Source organism: Saccopteryx bilineata, chromosome 1, assembly GCF_036850765.1.
Source record: "Saccopteryx bilineata isolate mSacBil1 chromosome 1, mSacBil1_pri_phased_curated, whole genome shotgun sequence".
NCBI classification, from domain to species: domain Eukaryota; kingdom Metazoa; phylum Chordata; class Mammalia; order Chiroptera; family Emballonuridae; genus Saccopteryx; species Saccopteryx bilineata.
Window position 1 is genome coordinate 191,481,671 of NC_089490.1, and position 12,396 is coordinate 191,494,066.

The 12,396-nt window shown below is 43.1% G+C and overlaps 1 protein-coding gene across 2 annotated transcripts in view; it reads right to left on the bottom strand.

Moving 5' to 3' along the window:
- Positions 1-8,647, bottom strand: part of NAA15 (N-alpha-acetyltransferase 15, NatA auxiliary subunit) — a 70,253-nt gene extending 61,606 nt beyond the window's left edge. Inside the window, exon 1 of one of the 2 annotated variants that reach the window (XM_066233067.1) lies at positions 7,909-8,647. In XM_066233067.1, the coding sequence (XP_066089164.1) occupies positions 7,909-7,962 (54 nt within the window). In that variant the 5' untranslated portion in view covers positions 7,963-8,647. The remainder of the gene's footprint in view (positions 1-7,908) is intronic. The other variant, XM_066233064.1, reaches the window with a different exon arrangement.
- Between the last annotated feature and the right edge of the window lie 3,749 nt (positions 8,648-12,396).

Here is a 12,396-nt window from a genome sequence, read left to right on the forward strand (position 1 = left end):
TGGGAGAATGACCACGTAAACAAACTAATACTATGATTCATCCTTAAATGATACTTCCAGGTTCTCACCAGGTAATACAGGTTTTGCCTGATATCTTACAATTACCTCATGTAGTAATGTACTCTACAAAGCCAAGGCCCAGCTTAACTCCCTTCTACAAAAATCTCTATGCAAGCACACAACCCAAAGCTCGCTCTTTCCTGCCCTGTAGTGACTTTTAACATTCATTTCAAGCAAACAGTATTTCTTAAATATCTATTATGGCAGTGGTCCCCAACCTTTTTTGGGCCACAGACCGGTTTAATGTCAGAAAATATTTTCACGGACCGGCCTTTAGGGTGGGACGGATAAATGCACAAAATAAAATTATACAACCGGCGTAAAAACTGTGGTATTTTTCAATATAATTGTTGAACTTACGAGACAAGCATCAAGAGTGAGTCTTAGACGGATGTAACAGAGGGAATCTGGTCATTTTTTAAAAATAAAACATCGTTCAGACTTAAATATAAATAAAACGATAATAATGTAAGTTATTTATTCTTTCTCTGCGGACCAGTACCAAATGGCCCACAGACCAGTACTGGTCCACGGCCCAGCGGTTGGGGACCACTGTATTATGGTATATTATTCTAACCAACGGGGGGTATAGCAATGTACAGAACAGAGTCCTTATCCTCATTAAACCTGTATTTTAATTGTGCAAGACATGCAATAAATTACTTGTGTATATATGTCAGATGGTGATAGTGATATGTAGAAAAAAGAAAGTATGGAAGAAAATAAGGTTGAATTGAGGAGGACTTCTCCTGGTCAAGAAGACCTCTATATGACATTTAGAAGATATCTAAGCAGAATTCTGAGAGAAATAAGAGAAGAAATGAGCCATGTAGGTATCTGGGAGAGAAAATTCTGAAAAAATAGTCCTTTGCATATGATCCCTTAAATGGCCTAGGTTTTTTTTGTTTGTTTTTTTTTGTTGTTGTTGTTGTTTTGTATTTTTCTGAAGCTGGAAACGGGGAGGCAGTCAGACAGACTCCCGCATGCGCCCAACCAGGATCCACCCGGCACGCCCACCAGGGGGCAATGCTCTGCCCATCTGGGGCATCGCTCTGTTGCGACCAGAGCCATTCTAGCGCCTGGGGCAGAGGCCATGGAGCCATCCCCCGTGCCCGGGGCCAACTTTGCTCCAATGGAGCCTTGCTGCGGGAGGGGAAGAGAGAGACAGAGAGGAAGCAAGAGGGGGAGGGGTGGAGAAGCAGATGGGTGCCTCTCCTGTGTGCCCTGGCTGGGAATCAAACCCGGGACTTCTGCACGCCAGGCCAACGCTCCACTGAGCCAACGGGCCAGGGCCAAATGGCCTAGTTTTTATGTCCAAAAACACCTACATGAACAACGAAGATATATCTGAGTCAATGCTCTGAGAGAACTGCATTATCAGAAGCAGAATTATTAAAAGAAACAAGAATGCACACTAAGCAAAGAGATGCCTTCAGTGAAGGGCAGTGGACCAGTAGCTCTCCAGCCCTCCAAATCCTACAGGGCACCAAGTCTGCCTCTGTGGAAACTGTCTTTTAACTGTCTGAAAGGATAACACTTCACATGTGGCTATCTGCATTTAAATTCATTAAAATTAAAAATTCACTTCCTCAATCCCACTAGCCATACTTCAAGTGTACAATAGCCACATGTCGCTAACGGCTGTCACACTGGACAGAGCAGATAGATCTATAGAACATTTCCATCACCACAAAAAATTGTATTCTACAGTACAACTGTTAAGTTTTCAGTAAATCATAAATATTAGCCTCGCCAACTTCTCTTACCACTTTTCTAGGAGAGGAAAATTCTGTCCTTTAGACTTTAAACTAACAACATAAATCACCCAGGCAAACATCCAAAAATAGATTAATGATGTACAATATTTTAAGTACTCCCAACTTAAATGTTTTTCTTAGAGCTCACACTAACATCTGAAGAGAGAAGAAAGCAAGCAGCAAGTCACCGACCTTCGATACCTGACTGCAAGGCACGAGGGTATGTCCAACTTTTCCAAATGGCTCAACTCTAGAAAGGTGGGGTTTGTTCTTCCCCGACGACCTCATTTCTCTTACCTTTCACCTACAGCCTACAAAAGCAGTGTAAAAATCTAGTAACACCTCTCAAACTGTTTAGATAAACAGCATCAAGAGTAGGCAAAGCCATAATTTTTTAATGACCTAATTTTTCAAATTGCTAAAACTGTGTAATTACAATAAAAACCCCCCACAAAAACCACTTCTGGCAAACACAAGTATCTCCTCTTGAAACTAAACTCCTACATAACATATATCACATTAAATTCATGACCCGCCCTAGACCCCTAGATAAATTATAAACAAGACACATTTTGCAGACATTTGGGCCAACTTAAGACAAGGTTTTACAGTCAGAAAACAGTAATATGGGGGCAAAAGATGGGCCAAAAATGCAACAAAATTAAATTTTAGATATCAACTAGACTAGAACAAGCCAAGGAAATCCACTACAGAAAGTGATTTTTTTTTCCAAACTGATGTCTAAACCAAGTTTTTTTTTAAAATTAAGGCAAAAACATACTTCACTATTTTGAAATTGAAGTTTCAAATTTTATAAAACAAACTAGTTTCATCTGCAACAGTTAACTACCAATAAGTATGGACAACTAACAAGGCAGTAGCTCAAAAACTGAATGCCACTGAAATAATTACCAACCTAGCAACACTTGATTACAAGTTATCAAGAGTAGTATCTCAACTTTTCCTTTACCAAACGGGGGAGGGGGGAGGTTAGAGTCAAAAGCGCTAACTACTATAACAACTGAGGAAACAATTTTGAAAAACAAATGCTAACTACACTTTTGGTTAGTAATATCGTCTTCATTCCTGATGTAAAAGAACAATAAGAAGTCCCGGTTCGATTCCCGGCCAAGACACACAGGAAAAGCGCCCATCTGCTTCTCCACCCCTACCCCTCTCCTTTCTCTCTGTCTCTCTCTTCCCCTCCCGCAGCCGAGGCTCCACTGGAGCAAAGATGGCCCGGGCACTGGGGATGGCTCCTTGGCCTCTGACCCAGGCACTAGAATGGCTCTGGTCGCAATAGAGCGACACCCTGGAGGGGCAGAGCATCGCCCCCTGGTGGGCAGAGCGTAGCCCCCTGATGGGCATGCCGGGGTGGATCCCCGACGGGCGCATGCGGGAGTCTGTCTGACTGTCTCTCCCCGTTTCCAGCTTCAGAAAAGTACAAAAAAAAAAAAAAGAACAATAAGGACATTACATCTACCCCCTTTCCTTTCATTTAGTGATTGCCACAATTCTGCATATACCTTATAATAAATCCTTTAGCACTTTGATTTTAGCAATGAATTTAAATATTCTGCCCCACTATCACCACCAAAAGAGAAATTGTTTATAATGCTTAATCAAAAATTGTTATTCCAGGCCCTGGCCGGTTGGCTCAGTGGTAGAGCGTCGGCCTGGCGTGCAGAAGTCCCGGGTTCGATTCCCGGCCAGGGCACACAGGAGAAGCGCCCATCTGCTTCTCCACCCCTCCCCCTCTCCTTCCTGTCTGTCTCTCTCTTCCCCTCCCGCAGCCGAGGCTCCATTGGAGCAAAGATGGCCCGGGCACTGGGGATGGCTCCTTGGCCTCTGCCCCAGGCGCTGGAGTGGCTCTGGTCGCAACAGAGCGACGCCCCGGAGGGGCAGAGCTTCGCCCCTGGTGGGCGTGCTGGGTGGATCCCAGTCAGGCGCATGCGAGAGTCTGTCTGAGTATCTCTCCCCGTTTCCAGCTTCAGAAAAATACAAAACAAAAATGTTATTCCAAGGTCCTGGTGGGTTGGCTCAGCGGTAGAACATCACTCCAGTGCGTGGAAGTCTCTGGTTCGATTCCCAGCCAGGGCACACAGGAATAGCGTCCATCTGCTTCTCCAATCTTCCCCCTTTCCTGCCTCTCTGTCTCTCTCTCCCCTCCTGCAGCCATGGCTCTATTGGAGTGAAGTTGGCCCAGGTGCTGAGGACAGCTCCATGGCCTCCACTTCAGGCACTAGAATGGCTCCGGCCACATCACCTCCTGGTAGGTATGCCAGGTGGATCCTGGTTCAGCATATATGGGAGTCTGTCTGACTGTCTCCCCACTTCTAACTTCGGAAAAATACAAAAAAAAAAAAAATTGTTATTCTATGCGTTGGCCGGATGGCTCAGTTGGTTAGAACAGTGGTCCCCAACCTTTTTTGGGCCACAACCGGTTTAATGTCAGAAAATATTTTCACGGACCGGCCTTTAGGGTGGGATGGATAAATGTATCACGTGACCGAGACAAGCGTCAAGAGTGAGTCTTAGATGGATGTAACAGAGGGAATTTGGTCATTTTTTAAAAATAAAACATCGTTCAGACTTAAATATAAATAAAACGAAAATAATTTAAGTTATTTATTCTTTCTCTGCGGACCGGTACCAAATGGCCCATCGACCAGTACCGGTCCACGGCCCAGGGGTTGTGGACCACTGGGTTAGAGTATAGTCCCAAAGAATAGAAGGAGTGGGTTCGACCCTTGGTCAGGGTACACTTAGAAACAGACCGGTGCCCACCCCTCCCCCATTCCTCTTCCGCTAAAATCAATAAATAAAAATTTTTTAATTGTTTTTTATGAGTTGCTCAATTGTGGTACATCTATGTCATGGAATTCTACTCAGCAATAACAAGGAACAAACTACTGACACACCCGACAACTTGGATGAATCTCAAGGGAATTACCGTATTTCTCCATGTATAAGACTCTCCCATGTATAAGACTCACCTTAACTTTGGGGCCTGAAATTTGAAAAAAAATGTATTACATAAAGTTATTGAACTCAACTTTTATTCATCATAAAATTCATATAACTCCTCATCACTGTCAAAACTCCCATCCATTAGCTTGTCCTCATCTGTGTCTGATGACAAATCACTGTCTTCAACAATGTGCGCAAAAACAAGCACGAAAAAGCAGGAAATACAAGTAAAAAAATCTTCAACCACTGTATAAAACGCACCCAGTTTCTAGACCCCAAATTTTTCGGGAAATGGTGCGTCTTATACATGGGGGAATATGATACGTTGCATAAAAAAGGCTTATCCTAAAAAGTTATGTACTTTTTAGTAGACATTCCCGAAATAACAAAACTATAGAAATAGAGAACAAATTAGTAGTGGTACCAGAGTTTGAGGTACAGAGGACCGAAGGGAGGTGGGTGTGGTTCTAATAGGGCAATAGAAGGATCCTTGTGCTGATGCAACTGTTCAGTACATTGACTGCTAAGTAGTTATATAATCTACATATGTGATAACTAAAGACACAAATTAGTTCAAGTAAAATGGAGCAATCTGAGTAAGACTGGTAGATTGTATCAATGTTATGATACTGAACTACAGTTTTACAAGACATTAATTTTGGGTTATCTGGGTAATGTGTACAAGGTATCTCAACGTATTATCCGTTAAAAGGACATGTAACTCTCTAGTTATCTCAAAAAAAAAGTCTGATTTTTAACAAAATGTTACCCTACCAATTGGGAAGAACTGAATATGAACTGGATATTAGACAATAGGAGGGAGTGACTGATAATGGCATGGTTTTACAGAACAAAGTCCTTATTTTTAGGAGATGCTTGCTGAAGCATTTAGGGATAAAGTATTATGTCAGCAACTTACTTTTAACTCTTATATGAATGGGGAGATGGAGAGCAAATCTAGCAAAACGTTGAATATTAAATGTAGGCAAAGGGTTTATGAGTGCTCCTAGTACTCTTCTACCTTTCTGCTTGAATTTTTTCAAAATACAGAACTGGGGGAGATTAAAGACATATTGCTATTCTAAAACTATGTTATAGTAGAACCTACGCACCAATTAGTTTTAAAAGGTTTAAAAATGCCTGACCAGGCGGTGGTGCAGTGGATGGATTGTCGGACTGAGATGCGGAGGACCCAGGTTCAAAACCCCAAGATCACCAGCTTGAGTGCGGGCTCATCTGGCTTGAGCAAAGATCACCAGCTTGGACCCAAGGTCGCTGCTTGAGCAAAGGGTTACTCTGTCTGCTGTAGCCCCACCGTGAAGGCACATATGAGAGGGCAGTCAATGAACAACTAAGGTGTCACAACGAAAAACTGATGATTGATGCTTCTCATATCTCTCCGTTCCTGTCTGTCCCTGTCTATCCCTCTCTCTGACTCTCAGTCTCTGTTAAAAAAAAAAAAAAAAAAAAAAAAAAAGGTTTAAAAATAAATAAATTGTCCTGCCAAAACTATACTATAGTTGAACCTATACTCCAACTAGTCTTAGGGTTTTGGTTTTGTTTTTAATTTAGTTTTTTTTTTTTAATTGTAGAGAGAGAAGAAGGGAGAGAGTAAGACAGACACACAGATACAGAAACATCGATCTGTTGCTGCGTGTACCCTGACTGGAACCTGCAACCTCTGCATATCAGGACGATGCTTAACCAACTGAGCTACCCAGCTAGGGCTCCAGTTAAGTCTTAAAACAAAACGGCAATAAGGATTTCAAAGAAACTAAGAATTTCATGGTACTGGATGTGACTTTCTGATGTTTTTCAACATGAATCAACTAAATTTGTACGGCATATGAGTATGTTTGTAAAGTCAAAATTAATTTAACGTGGAGACTACCCTTCCCTGTTTCTAGAAAAACTGGATCCACAGAGTTGTTCTATTTTTCAAACCAGTAAAATAAATTTAAATCTCACAAGAAAAAGCTAACACTTTGATCCGCACAGTCCAAACTTTAAAACTCTTAAGTTTGACAAACAGTTCATTCTTTCACAAAGAAATGTTTGCATGAAAGGGGCAATCCTTACTCTAAATGCCAAATAAAAAATGTGCTATAACGTGTTACCTATAGCACCACGGAGACAAGGCAGTTTTTACAACGTAAACAGTCCCTCCAAACATCACTGCATTTCTGGTACTGAAAAACAAAAGCAAACTGCACATATTCTAAATGTAGGTAATAAGGGAGTTTCAGCTAGTGTCAAAAGACACATCTCATAAAGTTCTTATATTCTCTTTCCTCTGCTGCTAAAATTCTCCATCGGTGTTAGTGCACTTTTATCTGGAAACAAATCCTTGCCAAGAACTAAAAGCTCTTAACTTTCCACTTCCTACCGGACCGCCCCCACGCAAGGCGTCCCACCTCCCGAGGAGAGTAATGGGGTGGGGTTGTTTCCCACTCAGAAACTGAAATTTACCCTCTCGACTCGAACGAGGAGGAAAAAAGCGAGGCCGAGAGGCTGAAGACTCAAGTAGGCAACTGACTATAAGGAGGTAGTCGCTAAGAAAGCTTCCTTTCCTCTTCTGAACTCTTTCCTGCCTTCCCTCCTTTCAGGTCATTCAGTGACTGCAGGCCGGGCGGGGACAGGTGAATCCCCAGAGAAGAGGAAGAGGGAGGGACAGACGATGGAGAGCCGCGCTCGGGCAATGAATGGGCCGTGCCGCATCCGCACCACCTGTTCCTTCCGAGGGTACCACCCCGATCTGCCGGCGGAGTTCCCGCACCACTCGGGCCGCGGCTTCTGCTCATCCTGCCGGCTTCCCTCCTTAAAGACCAGCCAGCCTCTCCTCCCTTCGCTCGGTGGGGGACATGAAAGCCGGCAAACTGGAAGCCGGGAGCACAGGGCCTACTCCGGAACCATGGCCTCCGGAGCGAGGGGACAGGAGGGGGAAGCCCCAGGTCCCCGGCGCACCGGCCGGAGCGGGACCCGCAGGGAGGGGCCTGCCCCGGAGTACGAAGGCGGGGTCCCGGGCGGGGGTGGCTCGGTGCCCGTCGGGCCGAGGTTACGGGTGACAGGCCCGTGGACCGGCTGAATCCTTCCCACTGCTTGCCCGGAACTTCACACTTACCAAGATCCGCTTGAAGAGCGCGTTCTCCTTGGGCGGGAGGCTCACAGCCGGCATCGTTCCGGCTCCTCCTGCTGCTCCCGCCACCGCCCGGCTCGGTCAGTGTGTTTGTCCGACCGCCGCCGCCGCCGCCGTTCTCTTGGCTGCTTCAGCCTTAATTGCCCCGATCCACTGCCGCCACCGGGCCTCGGGTTTCACTGCGTCGCCCAACCCCGACACCCCCTGTCCCTCGTTGTCTTTTTTCCTTTCTCACTTAACGCTGCCGCCGCCTCCCCCTCCCCCCCCACCACGGGTCTCCGTCGGCGGTTCACGTGGTAACTGAACAGACCGACAGAGGCAGCCAAAATGGCGGACGCGGAGGGCTTTCCCACCCGGGTCACACCTCCTAGTACGCAGGCGCGATGACCTCCTTTCCCCACCTCCTCTGTCCTGAAGCTTGCTGGGAAACTTAGAGGCTGGCCGGCGGGGCCGCGGCTGAGAGGGTCGCGGCAGGCTCCTCCCATCCTCCCGGCTCTGTGTGTTTCCCGGGCGCCGTGGAGAGCGAGGACACAATGGTCAACTCTGGTTGCGACCGCCTCTGCATTAAAAATAGCTTTCCTGCTGTCAGACTGGCCTTTCATTCAATGGATCGCCTCTCCCAGATGATCAGAGCTTGAACCCAAAGTGCTAAAATGTAGGTGTTCAAGAAGCGCTGTGTTTACAAAGTGCCTAAGTTGCAGAGGCGGGGAAAAGCCAGAGGGGACTTGTAAACAGATATGGAAAAGAGGGGCCTTAATGGAGTCTGAACAGCCTGCAAGAGCTCAAGCAATTAAATGGACTTGGCTGGGGTACTTGTGATTTAGTTTATTCTTCAGGACGAGCCTGGAAAGATAGTCGTCAGCCAGATGCAAATTGTCATTTTGCACTGCCAAAGAAGCGTCTGAACGTTGAAGTGTGTATTTTTATTTCATTGTTGAGTCCATACAATGCGGAATTGACGACTGTCTGAGTCACCTTGGGGTAGTGGAGTTAGGGACATTGACTCCCCTGGGGCTGGCTTCAGGCTAGTGCTTTACATTGAGACTCGGTTTGAACTCCCTATCACCAGAAGTCCTCAAATCTTAGCCTAAGAGTAGCCGCCAAGGATACTGGAAAACTACTGCAGTAGGTAAGGTCAGAATATACCCACTAGTGCCTCTTCCACGTATATATCATTCATTAACAACCACAGTAAAACTTAAGTTTTTAAAGTGGCATTCCATTGATGATCTACAGTTTTTCACATCATATGAGGCATTGTTACCTTTGATTATTTTTGATGATCTCTCTCCAGATCCTGAATTCGATCCATAGCATTCTTTGCATCATGAATGATTAAATAATATGTGCAGTAGCTTTACTCTTTTAAGTTTCTTTGCACAGATACTTGACTGGTTTCAGCTTCCTCTTTCTTAGCTCTGGGAGGTTTGAGTTAAGTTAGATGTTTCCCAGTGAAAAAATGTGGGACTAATGCTTGGGTTTTCTGCTATATCAAAGCCCTCTCCTTTTGCCTGGATCATCAAGGGTTTTAGTAGTCAAATCCGGGAATGTCCTCAATTTCTGTGATCTCTCAAAAACTGTTTCATTAAGAAAATTGTATCTACAGGAAACTCTTTGCCTTTTGAAATATGGCCAGTTTTTTATCTTAACTTAAAAAATAAATAAACCTAATCCTGACCAGTGGTGGCATAGTGGATAGAGCGTCACTGAAGACCCAGGTTCAAAACCCCAAGGTCCCAGGTTAAGCCAGGGCTCATCCAGCTTGAATGCAGGCTCAGCAGCTTAAGCTTCACTGACTTGAGCCCAAAGGTCACTGGCTTCAAGCCCAAGGTTGCTGGCTTGAGCAAGGGGGTCACTAGCTTGGTTTGAGCCACTCTCCCCATCCCCATCAAGGCACATATGACAAGTAATCAATGAAAAACTAAAGGTGATGCAACTATGAGTTGATCCTTCTCATCATCTCTCTCCCTTCCTCTCTCTCACTACAATAAAAAAAAAAGATAAACCTAAGGACATAGATTGTATAAAAGGAGTTGTTGATCGACCCTGGCTGGGTAGTTGGTTAGAGTTCATCTCCATACCCCAAGGTTGTAGGTTCGATCCTGGTCAGGGCACATACAGGAATCAAGCAATGAATGCATATATGAGTGGAAAAACAAATCAGTGTTTCTCTCTCTCCCTCTCTACCTTCTCTCTCTAAAATCAATCAAAACATTTTTAAAAGTTCTTGATTTGTAATAACCTTTGAACTTCACTGCCCCTTTTAAAAGGTTTTTTTTAAATTATCTGAACTATAAAAAACAGAAAAACTGTCTACAGGTTGTGTTGGGTTTAGGGTTTTCTTTACTATTAGGTTTAAGGTTAGAGTTAGAGTTAGGGTTAGGTTTAGTGTTAGGGTGAGGATTAAGGTTAAAGTTAGGTTTATGATTAGTAGTAGGGTTGGGTTAAGGGTTATGGTAGGTTTAGGGTTAGATTTAGGTTTAGGATTATGATGAGGTTCAGAGTTTGGGTTCAATTTCTGGTCTTTGAAACAAACAGTAGTTTCCCTAAGCTTCTAAATAGATGAGCCAGAAATTTAGTTTGGCAAATATTACATTCTCTTTGGCTAATAAATATTAATTTTTATGATTCAATGAATGCTAGTCTGGACAACTATTATCTGACTCATATCCTAGTTAAAATGGACCTACAGATACATATAACAGTTGGACCACACAGTTAGTGACTGAATAGCCTGAACTCTATAATAAAATATCTACTCTGATAGATCACTGTCTAAGAGATGGAGATCCTACTTACACTGTGAATGACAGCTCTTCAGGAAGTTAACATAGCCAAGGCTAGATGATGATCATGGTGCTGGTTGGTTAGCTCATTCACCCTAACATTCGCATATGACTATTGTCAAAATGCCCCTTCCCTCCAAAATTAATCAAAAGTACATAAATCAGTCATTTACCTCACACATTTTAATTCTACAAAAGGGATATGTAGAGTGAGTGAACCCATTTTCACATACATAAGATGTTTTCTATTGATACTTTTATGCCTTAATAAGTACTTAAATTTTATAGAAATAAAACAGAAATCTATATATTTGCCACCCAGATTTAACAAATGTTAACATTTACATTGCTTCTGATTTTTAAATAAATACTTGCATCTAGAGCAGGTGCTTCATTCCTCATCAGATCCTGTGTTTGATGTATAGTAATCTCATGCATCATCAAGCGATAAACATACATGTAGTGCTTTTACATTTTATAATGTTTCAACTCTTGCTCTTCATTTACCCTCCTTATGAGGTGTGAGCCAAGTAAGAAGTTTATCAGTGGGAAAATCAGGGATCAAAACTCTAGTTTCCTAGCTGCTAATTCAAATCTCATCTCCCTTTGCTTGGGTCATAAATAAGATTTGAGCATTCAAATTTTGGAGATGTTTAAATGAATGTCACATAGCAACTTCTACCAAAATATCATAGCCATTAGCTCCTAGCTGGAATTACTTCACCAGGATTCTTTTCAAGATGTGGTTTCACCTACAGCTGCCTACTGCCAGTGTGCGGTTCCATCAGCTCTAACGTGCTGAGAGAAATGTGCTTATATAATACCTCATCACTTTCCAAAACATACACCAGTAAGAGGATCCAGGGGCCAAAAGAACAAAACAGCCTTTTCCAATAGCAGTACTGAAATGAGCAATTTGCTTACTGGCTCTGTATGCTGTGACTAAACCATGGCTTCTGTTCTAACTTGTTGCATACTAGCAAAAGCTGTGTCAGGACAAGCTTCCAAGGGATGGTGTGAAAAGGATATACAACTGACGGGTTGCTGAGTGGACAAGAAGAGGAGCTGAGAACCAACAACTGAGTCAGCATATTAGTTGAGCGGTTTGCTTACTTGAGCATGAGTCCAGGAGGCTCAAACTAGGTTACACACTATAAAGTGAGTCACAATTTAGTGATCTATGTAGCCACCCATTACATGTAAAAATGAATCAGAAAGCATAATACAATTATTTTACTCTGATTGATCATTTTTGGTTAAAAGTTTTTTTTCAGTAGCATAGTTTTTTAAAAATGTAGAAGGAAAAGAGATTTGCTAATATTTATTTTGCTTTTAAAATGAACCTAAATGGCATAAGGTTTAAAGAATTAAAATGTATTATCTCTTTTACCTATACATATTTGTACAAGTCTTTAGGCATCAGATCAAATTGAGAACTGAATGCACAAAAATCTGGTTCAACTGTGAAAGACAAAACCCATTGATCAGTACATGTCTTCAACAGGCAAAACCAAGTTGTTTATAAACACTTGTTTAGAAACTAAGGGTCACAACGACCCTATAGGAAAGATAGGTTTTATGTTACAGGATGTAAAACTGTGGATAGAGAGGTTAAGCAATTTGTCTAAAATCATACAGCTGAAAAGGTGTGAGCAGGAATGGCACTTTGAACCCCGTCCTTCAGCTC